The sequence below is a fragment of the Thunnus albacares genome, chromosome 22 (assembly GCF_914725855.1).
Source record: "Thunnus albacares chromosome 22, fThuAlb1.1, whole genome shotgun sequence".
NCBI lineage: Eukaryota > Metazoa > Chordata > Actinopteri > Scombriformes > Scombridae > Thunnus > Thunnus albacares.
In genome coordinates, this window is record NC_058127.1 from 14,144,074 (window position 1) to 14,171,119 (window position 27,046).

Genomic DNA, 27,046 nt, shown 5'->3' on the forward strand with positions numbered 1-27,046 from the left:
TACTATTCTTTCACCACAGCTCAACAGGAAAACACAAAGAGGGAATTTGATGCTAAATACACTGTAAATGTGTCAGATATCCACTTGATATGACTAACTCAGATTGATGAAGCCTCATATAAGCTTCAGATGAACTTTTAAATGCATTTTGGCACAAAATGACTCTGTGGACACACTGTGGATTTGAAGGGGATCTTTTAATAGCCAGTATGAACAGGAGGAATGATTAGAAAGAGGAAAACCTCCTTCAGTATTCATATGGACACCTGACTTGTTTTAAGGCACACTTGAAAAATTGTGAACCTGCAACATCTTCTATACTAACCCAAATCCCAGATATCTACAGTATATTAAGATCAACACACAATATCTACTACAAAGTCTGAGCCAAAGCATGTCAAGGACCTTGATAACAATTTTGATTATCTATCTGTGTGAGAAAGTTCATGTTCACAAAACTGAATTTTTAAAATAATCAAGTCGGAACAGTATGTAAGTATCAAATTTATTCTCAAATACACAAACAAAGGTGGCAATATGAAATCAAACAATGCGACACTGTCAATGTCATTCTTTTTTTTTTTGAAACGTTGACTCTTCATTTAGCACCTTAGTAGTTCGGTTATACATGATTTATATAGTCACTCATACAAAAAAAAAAAAAAAAAAAAATGAAATGGGTGAATAATGCAAGTCAGTAACATAAAAATAAGCATGAGGAGCTGGGGCATTTGGATCACAGTTACTTAAGATAGACACTGCATGTAATCAAGAAGTACCGCTCTCAGCATCTTCTCTTTTTTTTTCCGCCTACTTGTACCGTTAAGCCTCTACAGTCCCACACCGAAAACCATGGTACTCCTCACAATTAAGAGTTATTTGACGACTAGGCCTAGACAGTGATCACTAAACACAAGTTGCCTGACAATATTTGGACCTATTTTCTTTTCACATTAGAGCTTCTTGCTGTTCTGGTACTTTTGCATTTTTTTTTTTTAATATATATACGAGTAGTAGATATATACAGAGAAGTTCATTGTCAGACAATGCTGATGTGTTGTTTCATGTACCTGGAGTGTGAAAATGTCTCTAAAAAAAAAAAAAAAAAAAAAAAATGCAAAAAGTAAGGCACTCGATATGCTCCTGTACTGCAGACGGATCTGGCTGATGATCCAGATGTGTACGTACAGGACTGTATCCTTTTCAAGTACACAGTGCATCCTTTAGTGTTTAAAAAAATATGGTCTGTGCGCTTTCCCGTGTTTGAACAGCTCTGAGACAAGTAGCTGATTTGGGAATGTGCTTCCCCTCCTAAAAAGATTGTATTTCAGTTTTTGGGGGATACCAAAAACCAGAGAGCTCATCAGTTTGTTTTTTGATAAAAAAAACAAACAAACAAGAGGTGTACAGTTTGGAACAAGCACTGTCCTACAGAGTGGAAGTGCCGAGAGCCAAACATAAACAAATACACAGTATGACTATGGTCATATTATGTATTAGATGCAGTTGCTCACTGCTGACATCAGAAAGAAGTGGATTGAAAAAGTGACTGTTATGTAGTGACTTTGAATAGAAGAAACTAGACTTTGTAGACACATGTAGTGTAGTGGGACCGTCTCCCACATTGTGTTTGAATCTTATTTTTCTTTGCCAATGTTTAACCCTGTTCTCACCAAATTTGTAACAAGTGCCCTCAATCCAATAGGCCCTTGTGAGCTCAGAAAGCTACCGCCAGATCCTCGTCAAAACAAGTGGGAACCGTACGCTAACCTCACATGAATGGTCACTCAACACCAAGACAGAAAAAAAAAAAAAACAACTACATGACATCCACAAAGAACTCGCTGGGGTTGCCCATGGCCAGGTGGAAGGACTGGCGCGATGCAGTCAGCTCTGGGGGTACGGAGCCCAGGTCACGGGTTGGCGGTGCGCCGGGAGGTCCCCCCGGAGTGGAGGAAGGGGGCGGGGGTAGAGCAGGGTGCATGGGGGCTGTGGCCAGCTGCTGTGCGTGAGGGAGAGCGTGAGCGGTCGCCATGGCCGGGTGTGGATGCTGGGGTACCATCATCACCATCATGGGGTTGTAAGGCAGGATACCTGGCGGGTAGGGGGACATGTGGGGTGGCTGGGCCATGCGGTGATGATGTGAGCGCTGGGAGGAGGCGTGGCTGTGCTCGCTGGGGGCGGCCGAACCGTGGCCGCGCCTCAGGCTGCTGCGGGTGGAGTATTCTGATTCGCTGCCGCTGCCGGAGCGAGAGTCAGCCCCTCCGGCTTCTACGCCCCCGCCGGAGGGGGATTTCTCTCCTCCGCCCACGGTGCTGCCGGGGCCTTTACTGCTGCGGCGTCGCTCACCCTCGCTTCTTGTTGATCCACTGCTTCGGCTCCCTGGGGGCAGAAACACAAAGCTGTTAGATAAATACTGTTAAGCTTCAATCCTGCTTAGTCAAAGAACCAAGCACACCTAAAAGAGAACAGCATCACAGGTGAGCGTCTATACTAAGGCTGCAACTAATGACTATTTTCATTATTGATTAATCTGTCGATTATTTTCTCAATTAATCGATTAGTTGTGAAAAATGTCAATCACTGTTTCCCAAAGCAACATCCTCAAACATCTCCTTCTGTCCTGATCAACAATTGGCAATTAATTTAATAGTTGGCAACTATTCGATTAATGGACTAATCGTTGCAGCTCTCGTCCACACCAATAGTTTGCATGTTTTATCCCAATGACTACAAATCACATACAGTATAAGTCACCTTACTCATATGACTTTTCATAGCATAGCATTACATTTTATTACATTTATATTTTGTTATTTGGCAGACACTTTTATCCAAAGTGACTTACAAGTGATGCAAGATAATCAAGCGTTAGAGGACAGTGACTCACACTTATTATTCAATTAAGAAACGACTGGAAGTAGACAAGTGTATAAGAAATACCATAAACAGCAAGAAAGTACTGCAACAATCAACAATGTGCTAAAAGGTTAAAGGGGTTCAAGTGTTGTGGTGAGCTGAGCAAAAAAAGATTCCAGGTAGCCTGATTTGAAGGAATATTTTAAAGATGCTGAACAACCTTTTAATGCAAGAAACTACCAAAAACTACATTTGTCCTGGGTTTGATTATCCAACATCACAGCTTGTCACAGTTTCCTTAAAGGTTGTACCCAAGAAATTTAGTACTGCACTTCCAAAAAGTTGGAGGTCTCATAGAAAAACTGAAGCAACAGAGGCAGAGACGTGCAGATTTTCCAAAAACACTGGATCCTACAATTCCCATAATGCAACTCAACAGCATCTTGTAAGCTAATAATCCTGATGACATCATCCAGAGCCAGAGAGGGTGAGTAGTCCGCCTTATGATGAGTTTGTGAACTGAACTTCATGTACAAAGAAAGAAAAGTGAAATCACTAATCACTGTCTGTGCTCACCTTCACTGTGCTGACTGCCGGTGCTGCCGGGGGTGTAGCTGTAGCTGGTGAGCTCGTGGTACGGAGGGGGCTGGCTGGAGTAGGGATGTGTAGGGTAGGGCTGATAGGGGAAGGTGTGCATCATGGGCCATGGAGAGGCCCCGGGGAGAGGCAGTGGGGCCAAGGTGTCCTGGTCCGAGGCCCCGCTGGAGCCGTCATTGTCATTCAGGGAGAGGTTGGCCATGTCTGTGTAGGAGATAAGAGGGAGGAGATGAACAAGAACGACAAGGTTGTTTGTGGAACTCGTTGAGGCTGATGTGGAGATCGACTGAACGAGATCTTTAACAGATAGACTCATTACACGTAATCAACTTTATCTCTGTATGTCTTCGCCTGTTACACATTTACATGAGCGCATTTATCTTTTTCATGCAGATAAAACCAGAAAAGTCAGACTGCACCCGAGAGAATGATCAAGGACAGATATGCAATAGCCGGTTGTTATTCTGCTGCACAGCGGCAGGACGTCATAAAACTCTTTTCCATGACTGAAACATCACATGTTCGGGCCGACACAACCACCAGTGTGTCCACAAAAGGCCTGTGTGCCAAATGCTATTAAGCGTAACATTCGAGTCGGCCTGTGATGTTTATGCCAGTTACTTACAGTTCTCGCAGTCACTTAAGTCCCCGAAGACGTAGTAGCACTGTTCGGAGAAGGTGATCTTGTTGACGGTGTGTCGAATGAAGCCGGCCTTCAGCAGGTTGCTGGCGTACTTCCTGGCTTCACGGCGGTCCTGGAATCCCTCGATGTGGTGGAAAAGCCACTCCACGACATCTGAGCCTGAGGGAGGATGACAGAGACAAGATAAGATGCAACTTTAGTCGTCCCAAAGGCAATGAAAAGTCTTAACTGTAGTAGTAGATTGAGTTTCAGGTATATAGATCAGAATTAAAATAAGAACATGTGTCTTTAAATGTATGTACGCAGTGCTGTGTGCAGTTATACACACAGTGAAATTACAACAGCAGAAGGAAACTTCCACAAGCAACAAATACAATAAATATTCCACACACACAGGTAAATAATTTGTGTCCAACTAGACTTAATCTGGAGTGTTTTGATCATCAAAAGTAGCAGTGTAAGGCTGTGTCCAGACCAAATCAGGCCAGTCCTCCCACGCAAACCGACGTCATGCTGCAGTGGCCAATCACAGCCAGCGATCAGACCGATCAGAGCTGTAAACTCTGCCGTGAGGGAGTACAAATACGTCACTAGAAGGAGGGGAGGACATTTCTCTTCCTTGACGACGTTAAAAGCTACTTTGCTGTCAGCTTCCCGACTCATTTTTCTCTTCTCATTTTTTTTTTTTGTAAAAAGAGAGAAAAAGAGAGAGAGCACCAGCAAGCTGTTGCAGTCGAGCGAGCTAGAGAGTGAAAGAAGAGAGGGAGCGGTGGCGGCGAGAAAGCTGGTGAATCAGATCAATAAAACGTTATTTTCTGATTGTTTCACAGCGGTTACATTCTAGAGCGCAAATAAACACGCCCACACCCCCACATATCTCTGCTAAACCCTGCGGCGGTGCACCACAACGCCTGATTTGGTCTGAATACGGCCTTAATCACAGTTTAAAAATACAGGAGCATGCATGAATGTTTTGGAACACAAATACCCAAAGCTGTCTTTTAAGTGGTTAAAACAACATTATTTCTATGTACTGAGAGGCCATTTAGGGCATTTTAACACTGATAGTCCGTTTGCTTTGATCAGAGTTGCTACTTTGTTGTGTTTTCCCTTTGGTTCGGTTTGGTTTTCACATGGCAAAATTTCAAACCAGCCAAAATGCACCAACAAATGCAACGTGGGAGATGTCACCCTGTTCACTGGTCGGAAATCTCGTGGGGTTTGCGGGCAGAAAAAGGAACATTTGTTTTTCTTCCGGGATCCAAAACGGACCACTGGCAGAATTTCATCAGCATTTTTTCATAATTGCGGTCATCGTTTAGGCTGTATACCACGCCAAAATATGTGAGCAGAACGGCACGTTTGAACGCACTTCAAGGGGATGTCTAGAGAACAATGTGTTGCTTCACGTTACGCAAAGAAGACATGCTGCTTTCAGTCGGCTAAAAGAGGAGAAAGGGAGCACATATTGAGCGCATACCACACACACAAACACACAAACACACACACACACACACACACACACAGAGCACAGCTGGCTACGGGAGCTGATTTAATCCAAAAAATGTGCAATGCTTCCTGCAGTTGGGTCGAATCTAGGTCAGATCACGTTCATACCGCAAACGAACCATACCAAAGTTCATTTGTAACCGGGCCGAAACCACCACCTCCTTCAACAAGGTCTCGGTCTGGTTGTTTTGGTCCGCACCCAGGTGTGATTTGCTGTGTTCACACCTGCCCAAAAGGGGTTAAACGCTCCAGGGTTACGATTCAACCGAACTAAACAAGGCAGGTGTGAAGACGCCGTTAGTCTACTGTTCCCGTGACAGGATTTCAACTAAATGCTTTAATTATGTTGTGACAATAAAGAGTCAGTAAAGGCTGTGCCAAAGAGGAATTTGGCAGCATTATTATTTTTACAACACAAACTACAGCCTCAAAAATGACCACAAACCAACATTCTCCCAAAAAAAAAAAAAAGGAAGGTATTTACTGCAGGGGAAAGGTGTAATTTTGTCCGTCCCCTGTGGCTGTGCATTATGTTTGGATTTTAGGCATTTGAGGATTAGTGAATACTGACTGCCTGTAATTTTAAAGTATCAGTGCAGTTCAGCAGTTCAGCTCTGAATGCCTGATGATGTGCTGGATTTATAGATGATTAACAATGAAATGCAAATTGGGGAAAAAAAAAGATCTAATGAAATCAGAAACTGATACAACCCCCGAATTTTTCATTTCAAAAAGCACAAAATGGACAAACATGTTGTTTATGTAATTAGTCCTTGTGATTCAGTTGCAGGTGATTCCAATTTAACAGATGTTTTCAGTCAGAACAGGCACTCACGTTAGTACTTTGAGGGTTTTTTTTTTTTCTCCCTCCCACAAGTCACACGGTTTTAATTCTGGGAACATAATGCCTGCCCTGTAAGGTCCTGTGAGACATTTATGAAACTAATGTGCTCTTTTTGCCTTGTTTCCACATCTTTTTTCTTACCAAGGAACGCGTTGGGGATGGTGATTTTAAGCCACATGCGGTCCCGGACCTCTAGGCCCGACTCTGGTGAGGCCATGGCCTTGGCAACCGATGCCATATCGGAGTGTAGTGATAAGCTGAAGTCGTCAAAACCTGGAGAGAGAAAGAGAGAGAGAGAGAGAGAGAGATTGAAGAGCACTTTAGGGAAACCGGAAGAGGGAGAATTGTAGACATGCAAGGATGAATTAAAGAATGACGGGCAGATGAAAGAAGAACTGGGTCAAAAACAAGAAGGCAAGGAGGGGAACTTGGAAGAGGAGATCAAAGGCAGGAAAGCAGGAGACATCATTTGTCACATCACATAACAGCAGCAACAAAAGCAGAAAGACAGATGTGAAAGATGATTCTTGTGCCAATGTCGTTAGGAGAGATAGATGGAGGGAGACTGTAACAGGAAAGATACTTTACAGTAATGAACGTCATTCAGGCTTTGAATATCGGCTGACAGAATCTGGGCGAGTTTAGAAGCAGGGGATGAATAAAGTTTTGTGAGAGGCTGAAAATAAAGAATAGAGCACGAGGAAGGTGAGGTAATTACGGAGACGTTGAAAAAAAGACTCTCACGTTCAGTCTCGGTGACGGAGGAGGAGGAGGTGATGGTGCTGAGGGAGGAGCTGCCTGGGAAGGGAGGGTAGGCCCCAGTCATGGCCACAGAGTGGCTGACCCACGCCGCTGGGTCGATGGGTCGGATCGGTTCGTCTACTCATGTGGAGAAAAAAAAAGGAAACTGTTACAGACACTGACGTCACATTAAAAGATAAAAATGACAAGGGAATTAAAAAAAAGCCAGACGCTGGAAGTCTGGTACTTACTGCGCGGCAGAGTGAAGTAGCCCTGAGGAGAGGGGTCCCAGCACTTGGCCACTGTGAGGATGATGGGTCTGGAAAACACCAGAAGGAGAGAAATCATTATTGCTGATCAAAAAGATCTGTTAGCTAAAAAAAAAATTGCAGTCTGATCTGATCTGATCTGATCTGATCCAGACTGAGAGAATAACAACAACAACAACTCACCCTGGCTTGTGTACAATCTCTCTCAGCACCCGCACTGCATCGTCGTTGCTCATATTCTCAAAGTTGATATCGTTCACCTTGTTGAGTATTAAAGTATTCAAAACAGATTTCATTTAGGAGAGATGAAGAGACATGTCACCTAAAACAGGTTTAGGCTTTTTGACATTCATTTTGTTATGGTGAAAAAATTGTAAACATATTAAACAAAAGTGTTCAGTATATTTCAGCACAGAAATGAAATTTTTACAACTAAACCAACATCAAACCAACACTTTATTTTACAGGTCCTCTGATTTTACACTGATTCCCTGGAAATTTTCAGATATGTAACTGTTAATTTTTAGGACATTTTACAAAAAGGGGATGAAAATTATAAGAATAATGGGGAAAAAAGTGTCAAGTTGGTTTATTTTGGAAGTACCAACTCAATATATTTGGCTTCATATGTAGTTGTAGTTAACAATTCTTAAATAGACCCCGACTCCGTGTGTAGTTTTGTATCAAACATACATGTTAAGTTGTAATGACCAAGTGTCTATCAACACTTTATTCTACAAATTCTGTACTTTCCTTCTAATTTCCAGGACATTTTTTCAACAATTTGCTCTAAGTAGCTGCTGCGTAACAGTAAATGTTTAGGATATTTGTAATTTGGTAGTATTTGGGAAATGTGCTCATTATAGCTTTTAAGAAAGAATCTAATATGCTAATATGTAGTTTGACACAAAAAACTGAACACTGAGTATTTTCTGTCAGTTATGAATCTCATTTATTAAGATGTTTCATAAATTAACCGCGACATATGAACCCTAATATGAGTATTTACCAACTAAACCAACTTTTTTCCATGTTTTTTGTACCAAATTGCGCCACCCTTTTTGTAAAATGTCTGAAATTTTTTTTTTAATTTATACCAGCAAATTAAGCAGAAAATTTCTAGGAAACTAAAATTAAAGGAACTGTAAAATAAAGCGTTACCTTCAGCTGACAATCCACTAGAAAAGATCCTGTAATGAACCTGAGAATCTCTCGAAACTGAAAACGCTTCATCAGCGAATCTGCAGCAAAACATTCATCTAAACAGTCATTTGAAAGAAAAAGAAAGTGCTCCCTTTGATTTAGGATTAAACCTTTATCCCTCCTCACCTGCAGCAGCATGTCACCAGGTTCGATGCGCCCGTCTGCAGCCACAGCTCCTCCTTTCATGATGGAGCCGATGTAGATGCCTCCATCCCCCCTTTCGTTGCTCTGGCCCACGATGCTGATGCCCAGGAAGTTGTACTTCTCTGTATTGTGGAGTAATAAGAGTACAGTGTTACAGTAATATTTGGCAAAGCAATGTATTTAATATTTCATTAAAACACCCAGACAGAGTTCACATCAGGAGGGTACAAACCCATGTTGAGAGTGACGGTGATGATGTTCAAGGACATTGTGGAGTCTGTCACGCTGCTGAAGGAGGAAGCCTGGAGTTGAAAACAACAAAATTACACACATGTACCTACAAATATACTCAAACAATGTTAAATCAGTGAAGACCAGCAGGGGGCAATCACACAAATACATAAGCAGTCAGAACAAAGAACCGTAAGAAAATGTAAAGTAAAAAAAACACACAAAAGAAGTCATGTACACACCCTCTCCAGACGTGGAGGGCGCTGTTTCCTGCGTCGGCGGTGTCGTTTTAGGAGCCTAGAGGCCGTGCTCTGCTCTGTTGCACTGCTGAACCTGCAAGTTCAAAAGGTCAGAAAGAGGTGACGGGTCAGCAGAGAAACATGCTGCCGTAAACCTTTAACAGGCTCCTTAATAGTCTCCTCTTTACTGTCGCATTTTGTGTCTGGAACCCCAAAAATATACGATCAGCTGAGGGAGACATTTAAAACCACTTAGCATCTTTTAGTGAGAGAAGAGGCCAAAACTGTCACTGTGGAGCAAAAACATTAAAATATCAAAAGTTAATGATGATATCCTGCAAACTAATATGCTTATAAAGTGATAAGTAAAACAAAAAAACAGCACAAAATAGTGTAAAATTAAAAGATGAGATTGCTTTAAAGTGATTTAAAACAATAGACTTCTATATACCTTTTACATGACAGCTATTTAACTCTGCTGTGGTTGGATAACTGACATTTTAAACTCTTCCCCTCTGGTCCGTTTATCTACTTCTTACCTGCTCATGGTGTCGTCGTCCTCAGAGTCACAGAAGCTGGTGGTTTCTAGCTCGCTGCTCATCACTGTGCTGGAGCTCTCGTATCCTGCCAGGTGGCGCTCCAGCCGACTCTGGCCGTTTATGCGAGGCCCTGGGACACAAGAGGGGGGGGGGGAGGGGAGAGGCCACAGACACGAGAGGGAACACATTCAATTTTCATGTTTGCTCAAGTCAAGCTTTTTTTTTTTTTCTTCTCTCCCCCCCCAACATGCCTCACTTCTTGTCATTCCTCGATTATATCACGATCTATTCACTGTTTGGGAGATGGAGGCGTGCCAAATCTTGATAGCGCGCCGTCGTAGCAGAGTTATGTTTCTCACCGTGTTGCTCCATGCTCTCTCTGTGCCGTGGTCTCTCTCTCCTGAAGGAAACCACAGACTCGGTTTCGGTCTGGTCATCCAAGGTCTCCACACTGCCTGTAGCGTTGGGGCTGGAAAAGAAGAAGCGAGATCACAGCTGGAATTAGAGCATGACTGAACTTAAATTTTATTTAACTAATCCAATATAACCATTTTTCCAAAGGTCTAAGTGTAGCTATTTTTCCAGATATTACTAATAATATTTTTTATGACTTAAGGGACATTGTAAAGTAATCATCTTAACGAAATTTTAATGCATTCAAATGATTCAGTTGTACCAAAATCGTTACCTCAATCTAGTCTGGTCAGTCACTTTGATTGTTTGGCAACTAAACATTTTCAGCTGTGATGTCTTTATACAGGATTAGCTGGTGTGTGTGTGGCTGTAAATGCTTCAATTCTCAGTTTTATTGGGTAAAACAATATGATTCAGTCACACTTCAATTGAGGTTTTGAGTCTGAAACTCAAACCTTCATCTGCATAAGTCTTCATGGACAATATCAGATGACATAAAACCTTTTGGGTTGTCCAAAAATACACACAGCTCTAGAAGATGACCAGGAAGATAAAGCCACTTAGTGCAGGGACCAGAAGGAAGTAACGCACAAAATGTTTGATCCGCTCGAGCAAATCCATCATTCTGGGTGCAATCCTACGCTTACTTTACGTCTAGACAAGAGAAAAAATATCCCATGAAGACTTCTTTTCATAAGACAGTAAAAAAGAGACCCTAATTTTCCAGCATGAGCAACGGGGGTTGTTCCAGCTCCGGACGAAGTATGGAAAGAAAAAACTAACGCGGTCGATTCTCTAACAGCTGCAAGCCGCACATTAAGCAAAGCTAAAAAAGAAATTGTTTAATTTGAAACTGGATGCAAACACACCATCAGACAAGGTCGAGGTCCAATTATAAGTAATGAATGAGGGCGCTGCAGGCATGATGGGAGGTTGGACTGATGGGTGTGAACTCCGTTTGACCCCTAAACCAAACTTAAAGAGCTCCAGACGACGTATTTCTCCAGGAACTGAGAGCGATGGTAAGAAGTTGTTTAAGTGAAGGATACTTACGTTTGTTTTGGACCCTACAGGCCTTATTCACATTACTGTAATGGTTTTCTCACATTTTATTAGGATAACATGGATACTACAGACAGCAGTAAAGAATAAAGTAAAACTATTGCTATTCAAAGGGTATTTATTTCATTCTGAACATGTCTGTGACCAGACTTTCTTGTGTTTTCACGCTAACAGTTTTTAAACCAATTTGCCTGCTTAAACCTCGGACAAATTACAGTCTGTGTGATAAGAATGGAAACAGGCTCTCTCATATTTTGTTCCTTCTGACAGAATTAAAGCAGCAGCAGCAGCAGAGCAAGCTACAGTCTTGATATATTATTACCTTACAGAACTGAAATGACAAAGATGTTAGCAAACAGTATCACATCCAGATGACACAGAAACATTAGCGTCCATTTGGAGTCATGTTTCTGTCCCTCCCACTAATTTAATTCCGATATTCTCCTTTCAGCTCTGTTCTTCACCTACTCTCGATGGAAATATGTGGCTGTTTAGCTGCTAAATGCTCCGCTGTGTTCACCAGATAGTTGCTAACTTTGTTTGTCTGCTGCTCGGTGCTGAGGCAGGAAGCGCACAGTAGGTTTAATCAGAGATTTTAGCTGAAAACAGCTGCTTGTTACAGCTGGAAGTGAGGTTGATGAGAGTGAATCAAACTGTAAAAATGCGGGCAGGAAATCCTAAACAATTAGCTGAAAGAGACTAAAAGATTTTGTAGAGCTGAGGGAAACTAAAGTGTCGGGTGATAATTCACTGTGGCTTCATTATTGCGAGTGTCTCCTTTCGTCTTACAGTCATTTTATCCTTTCTTAAAATAAAATACTGATTAATGCAGCTTTAAAATCAGAAAATAAGAAAATATACTGATACATTAATGCCAAAAACCTACTTAAACTCTATGTAAGAACATTTTAAAAGCAGATCTTTACATACATACAGCACCAGCTTGAGGTTCACTGTATTGGAAGCTTTTCCCAGAGCTGGTCTTGTAAATAACAAGGGCGGCCCCAGCTAAGATCAGGTTTAAATGAGCTGTAGTATTCTTGCTATTCTTGTAGTAACGTGACACTGGGAGTAAATGAGATATTCAGGAAAAGATACAGTATCGGCATTACGGTTATGAGACAAACACGAGTGTATGAGCTTTAAAGTTCTGGTTAAATGTGTGAGGTTTTCTCTTTTTTTTTCACCCTCTTACAGCAGATATGCAGTAAATGTTTCAAGCATAAACAAGTGCTTTGCTTACTGGAAGGACGGAGGTCTCGAGTCTCCGATGCCCCCGGTCCTCTCTGCAGGTGGGGGTGGTAGGGGTGGCGGAGGGGGCGAAGGCTGGGTAGATGTTTCCACAGGGGGGACCACTGCCACCGGAGGCTCTGCTGCAGGAGTGTCTGAAGATACCAACTGATAAAAAAAAAGGGGAGGAAAAAAAAAATAAGAGAGAAAGAATCCAAGACAAAAGACAGAGAGAGGAGAAAAAAAAAAGTAGAGAGAGATTGGTGCAAAACAGGAATGAGGTGGTATAAATCGAGAGAAGAGAGGGTGAGAAAAAGAGAGGAATGAATGGAAGAAAGAGGAGGAGGAAAAAAAACGGGTAAAATGTCAATTACTTTGACACACAAACACTGAGCTCTTTTCAGATGGACGTCTCAAGGGCATACTGAAACGCTATCCTACACTTAACCTGTCTCTCTTCATTATATAACAAAAGTGCCCGCACACACACACACACAGTAACACACATCAACAATTAGGATGAATGCCACTCAGCGTCCAATTACCTACACCGTTAAAAACAGACACAGAAGGGAAATGTGATGTAGTTATGAGCAGCTGGTAAAAATATGTGGGCCTATTGGTTTAAAACATTTTTAAAAATCACTGCAGAATACTTGCAAATGCCTGAACATACATTTTTTATTTTCCATTCACATTCAGATAAACAAGCTCCGCATCCTCTGTCAGAATGATTCGACCAAATGGAGCCTGTAAAGTCTGACGTCCCCCCCCCCCCCCACTTCTTCCCAGAGTCACTCCCTACACTTCCCTCCCCGCTAATGGCTATGTGACTGTGAAACACTCGTCTTCTGGGATCCCTCCATCCATCTTGGCGCGCGGATCACATATCAGTCCCTCTGGTATCCTCGCTTTGTTCCCCCCCCTTAATGCCTTCCCTCATTCTTATGCACTTAACAGATGCTTCGGCCTCAAACCTGCTTATCTGGGCCAAGTCCCGATGTTTTGTCTCTGTTCGAATGTAACCTGCAGGGTGGGGTACGACTGGGGCCGTCTGGAGAAATGGAAAGTATGAAACCTGTACCTGGAAAGCCGGCTGTATTGTAAGTGGTAATATGCCATGCTGCTTGTGGCTCGCAAACTCGATTAACAATGAGGGAAACGTTTGCTTTCCTCATAATTTCTTCAGAAAACCGAACGCCCTTTCGGTTCCACATGTTCCGTCGTCATGATAATCACTGTAATGTGCAGATTTGTTAGATTATGTCATGTATCTGCAAACTTTTAAGACCGGTTCAGTGACTTAGTGACTCCAGCCTTGCTTTTTCTTACACCAAGTATAAAAAACTATGGAACAGGGCGAGATATATCTTTCCTTTCAAGTTATTTGATCTGGATCTGCTTCATTGCAACCAACGAGGATGCCATCATATCTGGATCTGGATAGATCTACGGACATGGATAACATGGATGACTATAGTAGAGTCATATATGTACCACACTTGGCTCTCTTGGCAAAAAAACAACTGATTTAAAAGGATATGGCTGGCGATTTTTAAAAATATTTTTCTTTTTGTCAACAAATCTCATGAGTAAAACCAACGATGGATTGATCTACTTACAAGTATTATGTGTGGATCCAAAGTCTGATATTTTGTATTCCTCAGTGCTGCAGACCTCTGTTGTTGTCCAAAAACTATTAAAAACACATCTATGAGCCACACAGCTGCACTGGGTGACATGTTCCTTCAAGAGTTTGTGATATTTGGAATTGGGATATTTGTTATATTTATGGATTAGTAGTTGAGAAAGGGGTTGGAATTAAAAATTGTTATTCTTGTTTTGTTTTTATGTTTTATTTTTTTAACATGTTCAAAATAAAAATAAAAAAAATCGACCAACTACCATGTAGCACAACAAGCTAGCACAGCTCTGTAAACAGAACCACGTTCCTGCACATACGCAGTGGCGCCTGCCGTACACGCAACTACTCTCCAGAGACTGAAAATGTTATCACTGTTATTAGACTTTGGAGTCGTTTCTAAACAAACTGTGGTAACTGCAATCTTCGGGGGCGAAGGAACATGTCACTGAGTGCAGCTGTGTGACTCATTAATGTGATTTTAATAGTTTTTGGACAACAATGGAGGACTACGGCACGGAATGATACGACATATCAGGCTCTGGATACAAACACTTGAAATTAGGATGAGTTCATTGATGGCTTTGCTCTGCATATGTTGATAATTTTAAAAATTGTCATATCCTTTAAGAAAATTCTTGAGATATGTTCTACTGGAATAAAGTAAACTACAAAAAGGCAAGACGAGAGATTTAATGGACGCTAAGATCAACATTTTTACACTCTAAGCTAGTCAACATGTTATTGGCCATAGTGAGTCAGTCTGCGGCTAAAGCCCCGAGTAGATTTTACTCAGATCTGTTGAGTCTGTTTCCTCCTGTTTAACCTGGCAGGACAGTTAATCTGGTTCAGGTTTCCAACTCTTTCCAACAGATCATTTCTAAGATATTTTTCACCACAACTCACCAAGCACACGCCTAAACTAGATCTGGGGAGCCTATGATGTTGCAACATGATATACGATAACGCTAAAGTTAATAAGTGAAATCTGAAATTAAATTACTTCCTTTTATTGCTGCTTGTTAGACAGACTCATTAGTCAGAGGGGGTCTTAAGGAATGCACAGGAAAAGGAAAAGTGGTTTCTGAAAACAGCCTGTGGCTAATAATGTTGGCTGACTTTTGAGATAAAAGCCAAATCTTTGACATTTTCAGAGAAGCCTTACAGGAAAATTATTAAACCTGGGTCATTTATGGATTTAGGGCAATGGTTACCAGTGAAATCTGAACAGCTCCCACTCCCGGTTTGATTATAAATATGCAGCAGGTTTATTATTTCTTACCCATGACACCACTCTGCCGTTGAAACATGGCAGCTTGGCACTGTCATCGGAAATCTCTTCCTTCACCACCCTGAAAAAGAGAGAAACAGAGTGAGGCTTAAGGGGGTATAAATTGTTCTGTCATCATAACATTATAGCGTGGTATGTGCTGTCTGGACGGTAGAGCTGCATGATATTGGAACGATATGGGGGTTGGAGGGGGGTGGGGGGGGGGGGGGGGGGGGGGGCGACTCGGGAGAGATTCAGAAGCCAGACATTTCTTTCCGTTCTCTGTTTAGGAGCAGCTGAGATTGTTACTAAAAATGAGAATAGCTGGTCCACCTTAAAGGTCAGTCCACCTTAAGTGAACCTGGTCAAGTTCCAATGGGCACCAGGTGTAGCTCATTTATGCTCCATCAGAAGAGGTTAATTTCGCTCGCTCACCCCCCTACATTCAGACACGGGAACTTGGCTTGAGTCTTGAGTCGTCATGGCCTTTATTCACTAAACTGTGCACAAACTGCACTGCCATGTTCACAGCTATACTACTAACATTGAGGTATGGACCAGCAGCCGCGTCGTGTGCATGATTACAGGCAGATGATACGCAGACTCTGTTCTCCATGTGCTCGGTGAAGAGGTGCACTTGATCAGTTATCAAACAACCAAAGCAGGCAGCGCTCGTTTTAAGGCGACTAGTGGGGCCTGCTTTGGTTGTTTGATAAACTGATGAAGTGCACTCCTTCACCAGAGCACGTCAAAAGTTGTAGCATGACACGTTTAAGTTAATTTGCCTTACTTGACGTTGCACTTCCTGTAATGACACTATTGCACATGCGCGCATTGCGATGTTGGCGCTGAAACGATATATATCATGCAGCCCTACTGGATGGTACAGCAGGACGGAGGAATGGGGGGTTGAAAACTACACCAAAGCTTTTAGCCAAGTCATAAAGAAAAAAACACTGCAATGGATTTAAATAGTTTATATTACTGACACGTTACATGAAATATATTCGGCTATGACAACAACACAGCTGAAATAAATCAAATGCTGAGCTTGATTTCAAATAAATTACCCAAATATGTTTTGACAAGCTGTTTTTGTTCGCTTGCCATTTTCCTTTTTACTCGTTTCACCAGGTGTTTTGTTGATCGGTCTGCGGCTAACTCTGCACAAGCCATACTCTGTGGCGTGTAATAAAAATGCTGAGCAGGCCCAGTTGACTCTGATTTTGTATCGAGATGACGAGAGAAAAACATGTGAGTGACTTTGAAAGAGGGTTTGTTGTCGGGGCATGGATGGCAGGAGCTTCAGTCACAAAGGCGGCTCAACTGGTTAGTGTTTCAACAGGAACAACAACAGATCTATGGGAAAGACATCAGCAAATACGGTCGGAAGTTGTGGTCAACAGCGCACATTTGACGACCGTGATGCTTGTGCATTAATGTGATATGTAAGGAAAAACAGAAGAGCAACTCTTCCTCAGGTGACTGAGAATGTCAGTGCAAGACGTGACCAGACTGTCGGCGAGAACAGTGTGTCGACAATTACATAGAGAGAGATGTTATAGCAGGGTGGCAGCGCATAAACCTCTCATTACAAAGATGAATGCACATTAGAGAGTTCAGTGGTGCAAAAACTATAGACACTGGTCTACAGAGATGTGGAAAAAAAAGTGATATGGTCAGATGAGTCATCCTTCACCAGTGCATATGTGGCGTTCACCAAGAGATCAGTACAGGCCTGAATGTTTGACCCCTACAGTGAGGGGATCTGGTGGCTCTGTTATGCTGTGAGGGGCATTTTGCTGGCATGGTTTGAGTCCGCTTGTCCCTTTAGAGGGAACAAAACACCAAATGAGGGAATATCTTTTGGAAGAATAGTGTTCATCCCTCCAGTAGAGTTCAGACAATCAACGCCAAGGTGCGTTGAAGCTGTTCAACACTTTACTAAAGACACTTTATGTTGGTTTTCCTTTCATTTGTCACCCGTCTGTACATCACCAGTATGTCATTTTCATATATTTTCACAATATGAGAAGTTTCAGGTTTTGGTTCTCTAGAGCTACAACAATTAATCAGTTCATCGTTTTCTGTCATTATTCAAGAAAAAGAAAAGCCAGATGTGAAGATTTGCTATTTTTCTTTTTCATATATAAACAGTTTAATGAATATCTTAACATTTTATACTGTTAGTCAGACAAAACAAGCAATGTGAAGACATATCTGTGGCCTCTGAGAAAGTGTGAATACTATTTTCATAGTCTAAACGATTAATTGATTGAGAAATCAAGACAATAATTGACAGATACAATCAATAATAAACTGTTAGCTGCAGCCCTAATCATCTCACTTTATATATCAGGGTTGGGTATCGTTTGAATTCTAACGATTCTGCTTATTGATTCCCGGTTTTAATTCCAATATGGTAAAAAAAAAAATTCAATGTTTAGATAACAAAAATATTTTTATTCTTTTGAGCGTTTCCTCATATTGTTTCATTAAAATAAGTAATTTCAAAGTCTTTTAAACTGAACATTCTGCTTTTGTTTTGAGTAATTTCTGTTTCATCTTTCCCTCGATGACATAGTGTGCTGTCACTGTACAGGCCGATTCATGCCGGACAGCTGTGGACTCGCATGCGGACGCGGTTCCATACATACTTTTGTCGGAGGTCCGCGGACACAGACGCGTTCCACATGTGTGCACTAACAAACAGGCTTGCAGCGTGATAACTTTCCAGAGTTGTAAAATCCAGTCTGTGATTATTATAAACCGCTGTGCTGTGTTTTTCTGATCAGCCTTTAAACGCAATAATCTTTTACTCCAACCGGACTTGCTGGATTACATTTCATTGTCTTTACCGGCACTTAAAACAACACACACACACACCGACACAGCCCCGAGTATTGGTTTACACAAGACTGTTTCCAGTCTGAACGCAGCTGTGGAGTGCAGCAGTAATACAGTACATGCATACACGGTGTTTTCATGGCCTGGTATCTTTAGCTCTACAGGAGGTGCTAGCGCTGGCTGATACGCACTCTGGGCGAGAGGATACCACAAGACATCAAACACTGGACATTCTTTTAGATCAACGCCGTGCTGCCGCGGTCCATCTTTCACTACTGATGTGACGTTAGCCATGCATGCTCGTATCTAAACAAATCAACACTCTGTTGCATTGATGCATGTCGTAGGCAGGTCCTTGCAGATAGCCACATCTTTGCAGATATATAGCCTTGTATAAATAAAGAGTTATCACGTTAAGGAACTGATACGCAGAACCGGAATTTTGAATTGGTTCTAATTTGGCACCAGTTCTCAACTCTAGTATATATTGCCATTTTTCCTTGTTTGTACCTGTTTTCTCATATTATTTATATCTTATTTGTTGTATTTTGTGAAAATAAGTCTTTAACACCCATGCAGGTATATTTTCCGTCTGGCGAGTAAATCTCACAGGGCTATCTGCCACACTGATGGGTAAATGTTTGTACCAAAATAGTCGTGTAATAAAATATCTGGCATGATGGCTCGGAGGAAACACTCACGGTGCAGGTGTTTTTTTTATGCGCCTCCGAACAGTGCTGTGAAACTGTAGGAGCACTCGAGACGGTGTGAGGCGAAGGAGCGCCGGCCACAGAAGGTCTCGAGCGCTCCTTGTTTGGCGGGACTGTTTACGCTACGGGACATCGGCTACACGACGTTGCAGCTCTCCGCTAAACTGTCACTTGCCCCTGGTCTGCTGCTAGCTACCGGTAATTAAATAACTATTATGTGGCGACATTTACGAGGAATAAGCCAACCTTTAATGTATATGTGACACAAAAAGGCAATTTACTATTTTGGCTAGTAAATAAATGGCCAGCGGATGTTTTTCCATCTTCCACTCCCTTTGGCAAGTGAAAAAAAAGTCAATTTCAGACACTGTTGGCAGTGTTGCAGTGATTATCTGTCCATTAAAAGCAACCATCCAGTCATTAGGCTTCAGTTTCCCTTCATCAGTACAAATTTCACTACTAATGGAAGTAATATTGTATTACTGGGATTATACTCGGATCTAATCTTATTAACAAAATACCACCCGAGCCATGAAGCCGTGAATGAGCACAGCTGATTTCAGAGCAAAAAGAACAAACAATCCCGATTTACTTCCTCCAGCGAGCGAGAGACGCTATGGAATTTCTTCTGTCACGGCGATGAGCTTAAGTACACACAATCTTACTGTTTTTGTGCCTCCCTGTAAATTGAACAGGCAGGTCGACTAAATATGCATGAAAATCCAATACACAAAACAACAGTAACCTTTCCGTAACAGCCACTACTAAAGCCCGATGTCCACATGTCCAAAGCTCTTTCGAGGCAACACATCTGTCTGGCCGTTCTTCCCTCCTCCGTACTCTTCCTCCATGATTGTCAGAAAGGCAAACATTCGGCTTCAGCTGTGTAATTTCCCTCCAGCAGCCTACCGCTATGTTATTATTACAGTAGTTTACTGGGACAGGGGCTGGGCACAAGTGCTACATAGAGGACACTTGAGTGCTCCAACTCCTTAGTTTTTTCCCAGCTTTATCTGCCAATGTGCCTCCTCTTATGTGTGCGAGACTTGGTCAGGCTCCACTGGGCTTTCGTAAGCAGCTGTTGAGAGCTGGTTTTGTGGGCGAGTGTTAGCATACAGCCAGATTATTGTGGGCACTGGCGGGGAACTGTTGCAGGAAGCCTTAGCTTGTGAGAGACGTGTGTGTGTGTGTGTGTGTGTGTGTGGCTACCGAATGTTAGTTAACAAATGAATGTTTCCCATATCTCATTTATTTAACTCCCCCCCCCCCCCCCCCCCATACACGCTGCGGGGACCAGAAAGCAGATGAACAGATGCAACATTCTTCTCCTGAGACTGTAATTGTCTTCATTCCTTGGCCCTACAAACAAACAAGTGACCACAGTCAAGAGTCATCTCACACACACTCTAAAATGCCTCGAATAATGCACAAACAGCCCTGAAATATGCTGAGTTGTGTTTCTAAAACCTGAAGTTTTTTCCAACTTCCATTTAATTCCTTTCACCCAACACAGCATCTCCTTTCTAACAATTCATCTTACAAAAACGGCCTTTTCCCCCCTTCTACCAGCACATGTACACACCAGACTATCCAGTAACTCCAAGCCAACACCATCCCACTCTTCTCTCTCCTTTCTTCTCCCTGTGGACACCTCCCAGACCGCAGCTCGAGCTTAAGGACAGCCCAAAAGGGACGGGTAATCCCAAAAGGGCCAAAAGGGCTTCCCTCCGCAGCATGGTCGGAGGGAAGCACAGCCAGTTAGCCTCCCCTAGCCCCCCAGCTAGCCCCGGCTCTCCGTGTGGATCAAACCGGAGCACTGAGCCCCAGTTTGTTATTGAAGTTAAAGTAGGAGGAAGCAGCAGTTCTGTAGGGCAGCTGAGTGAAGTGGAGTCTGTGGAGGAAACACCGGGACCGTCAGGGTGAAGCACAGTCAGTAAGCGGAGGAGAAGGCAATGAATCAGCCTGTCATATAGGCAAAAATATTTATTTTGGGCCGATGCCAAGATTTCATTTTCAAGCCTTTTATCGGCTGATATCGATGACGTGACAATATTATCGTGCATCCCTTGTTTTGGCAGTGCACCACTTAGCTGTAGCATGCTCATGGATGTATGCTCGCCAGCTTAGCCAAGTTACCCTGGTTACCCATGCTCATGTGGTGTCGTTGCCATCATTATTAAAATATGCACCATTATCCCCTTATTAAAACAATATTGCGACTGTCCCCCTCACCTCTCTGTGACGTTAAGCCAGAGGGCTACGCATGTACGCATAGAACTGGAGTTATATTCAGGTAACTATTTATACTTAACTGGGATGCACATTATGTAACAGGCACCAGGAGTTTATCTACTCTGAACTGGCTTTTAACTGACTACTGCCCACTATTAGAAGAAATACGGTAAATAACATTAGCTAGACCCAAGACGTCGCTACATGTCTCCCCACAGCCTAAAATCTACGGAAGGTAAATGCACGTGTGTGCATTTTCAATACTGTTAATTTTATGCTGTTTGTAAAATTGTGGTGCTAATCACATTTAGCATATTAGCATACGTCTCAATGTGGCAGCACTCCACATTACTGTGTATTAATGTGTTAGTATTGTTAAGTTAGCTAAGAAGTCAAAGCTACATCAGTATGATGAAACAGTACATGAGATGTGGGTTTATCAAAATGACGAAGGAGCGAGACGTCTGTAGACGGAGAGGACCATTAAAATGTGTTATCAGGATCTACTTTATGCATTATAATTACCACAGTTAAAAATTTCTGCACTTTGAAAGCAGCTTTTATTTCATCCGTTTCCTCGCTTTCCTTTTTTAGTGGTTTACCTCTAATCTCTAATCTAATCTTTTCAGATGACTTTAAATAAAAAGCTCTAATCATTTGTATGATGTTTATTTAAGTTAAAGGTCACTTTGAATGATTTTAACCAATGATAAAGTAGAAAAACAGAGATTTTAAATTCAGGACGGTTCCAGGAGGATGGTGAAATAAGTTAGTTAAGAGCTCAGCCTGCCCCAGACACCCCAGCAAATGGCCTCCGTCCAGCCCCAGGTTCCCAGCGCCAGCCCTGGTCTGCTCTGCTCCACGGATCTCCCCCACTGCCACACACACAGCTCTGGTCGACAGCTGGCCTCGTACCAGAACAAATGAAAACACACACTATTACACACTCCTCTCCTGGGTCGGAGAGGGGGGAAAAAAATGTCCCTGCTTTGATTGGACAGCTGACTCGGAGCTATGTTTGAAATTTTTCATCTGAACTCAGTTGGAGATATTGAAATGAGAGAGTGTGATGCCAGGCGGCGTAATTTAACTTAAAAAATTGGAGTTTTTCTGCAAAATTCTCTTTGAAAGACTTCCCACACGCTGTTGAGAGAGTTTGGCGTGGGTGGCTCTTTTAAGATGAGGACTTTTTTTTTTTTTTGCCTTTGGAAAAACACGAACATTGTGCGCTCACTTACAAGCACACAAGGGTCTAAATGTAATCACGCTCTGTCCAGTTAAACAGGGACAAGCTCCTAATTTGACAGAAAACTTGGAAATTACACTGGTGATTGTGGTGAGGCTAGTCAAGTTAAAATAATTGATGGGGACCATTACAGGGTATAAAGTGGAGCTCTACAAATATTACTCTGGCCATAATAATAGCTTTTCACAGTTTTAAGTGTACACTCTCAGTTGCCTGTAAAACTAATGCAGTCTGATACAACTGCGCTGCGATAAATCCTTCCTTCATGACGGTTATAATGTTCCGTTTTTGATTAAACTGTTTCGCAGAGGTGTAAATTCAACTTTATGGTCATTTTTTGAAGCTGTGCTTGTGTTGCTGTTATAGTTTACATCATTACACTGAGAAGTGTTTTTAATATTTAGTCTATTTACATTGATAACAGTGATAATGGCTATCTATTGGTACAAACAAATAACTTGATTTAAAAAAGTTAAATAAATTGTATGCAATAGAGGCTACAGACGTGTCATGTCCAATTTAAGGTGGCAACAATTTATTTTCATTATCTATTGTAGGGCTGCAACTAACGATCGTTTTCATTATCAGTTAATCTGCGGATCATTTCCTCTATTAATCGTTTTGTCTATAAAATGGCAGAAAACTGTGAAATATGACAGTTACAATTTTCCAGAGTCAAAGGTGACGTCTTCAGATATCTTGTTTTGTCCGACCAACAGTCCAAAAACCAAAGATATTCAGTTTACTATCATATATGACTAAGAAAAGCATGAAATCCTCACATTTAAGAAGTTGAAAACGTTTGACAATTTTGCTTAAGAAATGACCAAAATGATTAATTGATTATCAAAACAGTTGCTGAGTAATTTTCTGTCGATCATTGCAGCTCTAATCTGCCTGTTTTTGTTATAAATTGGTTATTAACTGAGTGTATGAACTGTCAGAAAGATGGCGGACGGCATGTTTATGCTGTATTCTCTTACACGTGTTTTGATGTTGTTTTGTCTGCTTTTTGTGTTTTGTTTGTTTCTTTTCTCTCGCCTTCTTTTTCTTTTTGCCTTCGGGCAAAGTCTGACATACATCATTTTAATGTGTGTTCACCCTGGTAAATAAATGAACGTAGCAGAGTAAAATAAACATAATTTTACGTACCCCGAAGGGATGTCGTAACATCACTTACAAAAGGCGTACTGTGTGGAAAAATAAGAAGCTCACCACATTCTGGGAAACTGCATTTTCACCTAATAAATGGCTACGAGGATAAATAAATTAACAAAACTGCTTTTTTTATATAGATTAAGAAAATGATTACTAAACTTATGATTCGAACACCCTAAAAGTCAGAATTCAAGTATTTACGAGGGCACTTATCTCAAAAACACAATCTCCTCAACTCAGTTATTGATGTTGCTGTATTAATATTCAAATGATCTGCATCCGAGGAGCAGCACAGACGCTCTGTCACAGCCGGATGAAAAGCCATTTCATCTCGGTGTTGAAGTCATGGACGGTCATGTCCCTTTCAATATCAAGGTATTGCTATAATATTCCAATATTTTTACCAATCTCAAACAATCTGCCCGCTGTAACTCCAGGTAATGTTAACGATAATATCTCTACAGAGTTGCCAGGTTTGTCTGTTTTCTGCACCAAAAAAAGTGCGTTATCATGATAAAGAGTGAAAGAGCAGGATATGGGGCAACCCTCAACTTCAAGCAGCAGTAGTGGAGTCGGTGAGGTGGAGAATCTGAAGCAGGTTTGCATTTATAGTTTTAAAGCTCCAAACATCACAGAATTGAAAAACTTCACTGTAACAAAACTAATGTCATTTGATATTATATTTAATTTCAGGCGTTACGTGTTGTAAGCTAATTTGACATGCTGTCCAATTAAACAACTTTATTACTTTTGGTGCAAATTCCTCCCAAAAGTAAATTAAGATATGTGATCCTTTTTAAAGAAGAACCAAAGTGAGCTTATTTAATAAGAATGATCTGTAATCAATCTAAACATTAACCTTTGAAATTAGCGGGAGAAATATTTACTATTTAACGCCGTCTCTCCACTTTTCTATGAGTGGATCAAAAGTAGAGTTATTATTGCACATGTGTCATTAAGACATGAACATTATTTATAGGCTAAATTAGCCACAGCTTGTCCAACTGCTCTGTTTGTGACTGTCAGCAGCATCCTGAGCGGCACAGAGACACACAGACAGGTGAGCCGCAGCCTCTCAGGTGAGCTCAGGTATCCGAGTGAAAGATCTAATCGTAAGTTCAGGAGTTGAATGAAAACTAATACAAAGTTTTTGCAATGATATAAAAATAGGTTTGAGCTTACTGTAACTTTTATTTACATTGTTAACGTTAATTTTGGTTGCAGATTTATAGTTAAGTAGTCTACAAATAAAATAAAAATGATTAAAAAAAAAATCAGATAAGAATCATGACACAAGTCCAGTTTCAGGCAAGTCAGCAACTTTTTGCAGAGTCAGGCTCTTGATATGTGTATGAGAGGAAGAACACATACACACTTACTTTAGCCATCCGACAAAAAAAAAGAATGCCCAAACCAAAAATTAAAACCAAACCTAGCAGATACTGCAGCTCCTCTGGCACGGGCTCCGACGGTGCCATCCAAAGAGGAAAAAGAGGCAAATAGCCCAGCGCCTCACTCAATACCCATCCAAGACTACAATGCTTTTAACAGAAGCCCTAAGGGTCTCACTGGGTGAATAAACCACAAACATGCATTCCTCTGCAGGAAAACGAACAACAGCCACACACACACATATATATACACATACACACACACACATACACACACAGAGAAAAAGATTAATTGATAGAGGAGAGGAGACAGCTCTCTCCCTCTCTCTGGAGGAGTGGGGTTAGGAGAAAAGGGGAGAGGAAGGGAGGAAGCCAGGGAATGAAAGGATGGCTGGCAGGCCAAAGTGTTAAAGAGGGGAGACAAAACCCTGGCTTCAGTCCCTAAAGAAAGAAAAGGCGAGGATTTCACAAGATGATGGACTCAAGCAGGGTGGGAGGGATGAGGATTAGGGGTAAAGAAAAGCAGCAGGGACAGGGAATGCCTCCCATTGTAATGATGATGTTTTCTGAGAAATGTCCCCCAGCCTACGTAACACTTAGTATTTATTTATAGAGCCACTTGGATTTTCTTTTTTAAATCTAGTGCAGTTTCTGATTAGGGATGTGCTCTGTGAATGGCGAGCTAACTAGCTGGCTTCATTCAAGTTTATTCTCCCCTCTAACATCCCCTGTGACAAATATCGGTCACAAGATAGGATTGCGTGACTTTTTGACACGCAAACAGGCCCAACTTTTCATTAAATATAGCTTTTTCTCAAAGTCAACACGCATTTTTGTTCAGTGTTAACTTATGCTAAGTCAAGGCTCACCCACTCTCTACATAACAGCACATTAAAAAGGTTTGCTTGCTAACTTTTTTAGCAACATTTATCTTGCATCTTCACTCTTACTACCTACAACTTTTTCTTTTATCACTCCTCATTTTGCATGCAAACCACATAAGCTCTTCTTTTCTGCTAAGTTACAAGAAGAAAAAAAAGCAGCAGCAACTCACCCGAAGTCCTGATCCATAGACTTGAAGAAGAATTTGTAGTTTGGCTTGTTCAAGACTTGTTTAAAATCCAGCAAAGTGATATTTTCGGCAGCAATGGGTATCTTCACCAAATACGGCGTCTCTTCTTCGTCGATATGATAAATTATTTTGGTTTCCGCCATCTCAACGGTTGCTTTTTTCCCCACCAACCCTTATAAAAAAAAGCTGGAAGTTACCACAAGAAACACACAAGTGAGGCGAGGTAGCGTTAACTTTGTTGGGTATAGCTCGGGCTGGCGGCGGAGCTAGCTAGGTGGCTAACGAGACGGCAGAGGTGAAACGATGATGGCCACTGAGATTTTTTTCAGCCCGAGCCGGAGGACGTTAAAGCGTTAACCGCCGCTCTAAAGCTCGCTCTCCGGGTTTAAAACGGTACAAACTCGCATTCCGCCTGTTACCGAGGGGCGAAAAACGACGGACACGCTACATTCACACGACCTAACTACCAACAACTTTTCCCCCAACAAAAACATACAGGGGAGGGGGGGGGCTGAAAACTTTTCACCACCTTTTGCGAGCCAACGCGGCGTGTGACGTAGCTACGTACACCCCCCCCCCCCCCTCTCTTTTTTTCTTTACGTACTATCCCAGCCACCCCACCACACACACACACACACACACACACACACACACACACACACACACACACACACACACACACATATTTTATTATCACTGAGAAAAAAACTTAAGTTATACATGACTAATCAACAGTACATTAACGACTAATACACATTAATATTGTTTTAATTAATGATGTTGTCAATATGCAAGCATATAATCTATACTTCTATGTATATTCTGTTTATTTTTACACACATAGTGTGTTTAGTAATGTAAATATGCATGCAAATAGTCTTTATACTTCTATGTATAGTCTACTTTTTTGCACACATAGTTTTATCATGTAAATATGCATGCACATAGTCTTTA

At 41.7% G+C, this 27,046-nt stretch overlaps 1 protein-coding gene across 2 annotated transcripts; it reads right to left on the minus strand.

Moving 5' to 3' along the window:
• Positions 1 to 493: 493 nt before the first annotated feature.
• On the minus strand, positions 494 to 26,640 carry dvl2 (dishevelled segment polarity protein 2). Of its 2 annotated transcripts, none has more exons than XM_044341377.1 (15): positions 26,075 to 26,640; positions 15,449 to 15,518; positions 12,538 to 12,692; positions 10,178 to 10,287; positions 9,819 to 9,948; positions 9,283 to 9,373; positions 9,042 to 9,111; positions 8,792 to 8,931; positions 7,646 to 7,722; positions 7,445 to 7,512; positions 7,197 to 7,334; positions 6,594 to 6,725; positions 4,082 to 4,258; positions 3,436 to 3,660; positions 494 to 2,382 (listed from the first exon to the last, which is right to left on the minus strand). In XM_044341377.1, the coding sequence occupies exons 1-15, from the start codon at positions 26,233 to 26,235 to the stop codon at positions 1,820 to 1,822; spliced, it is 2,307 nt and encodes a 768-aa protein (XP_044197312.1). In that variant the 5' UTR covers positions 26,236 to 26,640; the 3' UTR covers positions 494 to 1,819. The 2 variants fall into 2 exon arrangements, with proteins under 2 accessions (XP_044197312.1, XP_044197313.1); XM_044341378.1 differs by having other exon boundaries at positions 7,197 to 7,331; positions 26,075 to 26,639.
• Positions 26,641 to 27,046: the final 406 nt, after the last annotated feature.

Bases quoted from the DNA above. Each gene is read 5' to 3' on its own strand.
- dvl2 (XM_044341377.1), bottom strand. From the start codon at position 26,235: ATGGCGGAAACCAAAATAATTTATCATATCGACGAAGAAGAGACGCCG. The intron at 9,949-10,177 runs GTGAGAAACATA...CTTGTGTCCCAG, and splicing joins AGAGAGCATGGAGCAACACG to GGCCTCGCATAAACGGCCAG. The intron at 7,723-8,791 runs GTGAGGAGGGAT...ATACTCAACAAG, and splicing joins CTGGTGACATGCTGCTGCAG to GTGAACGATATCAACTTTGA.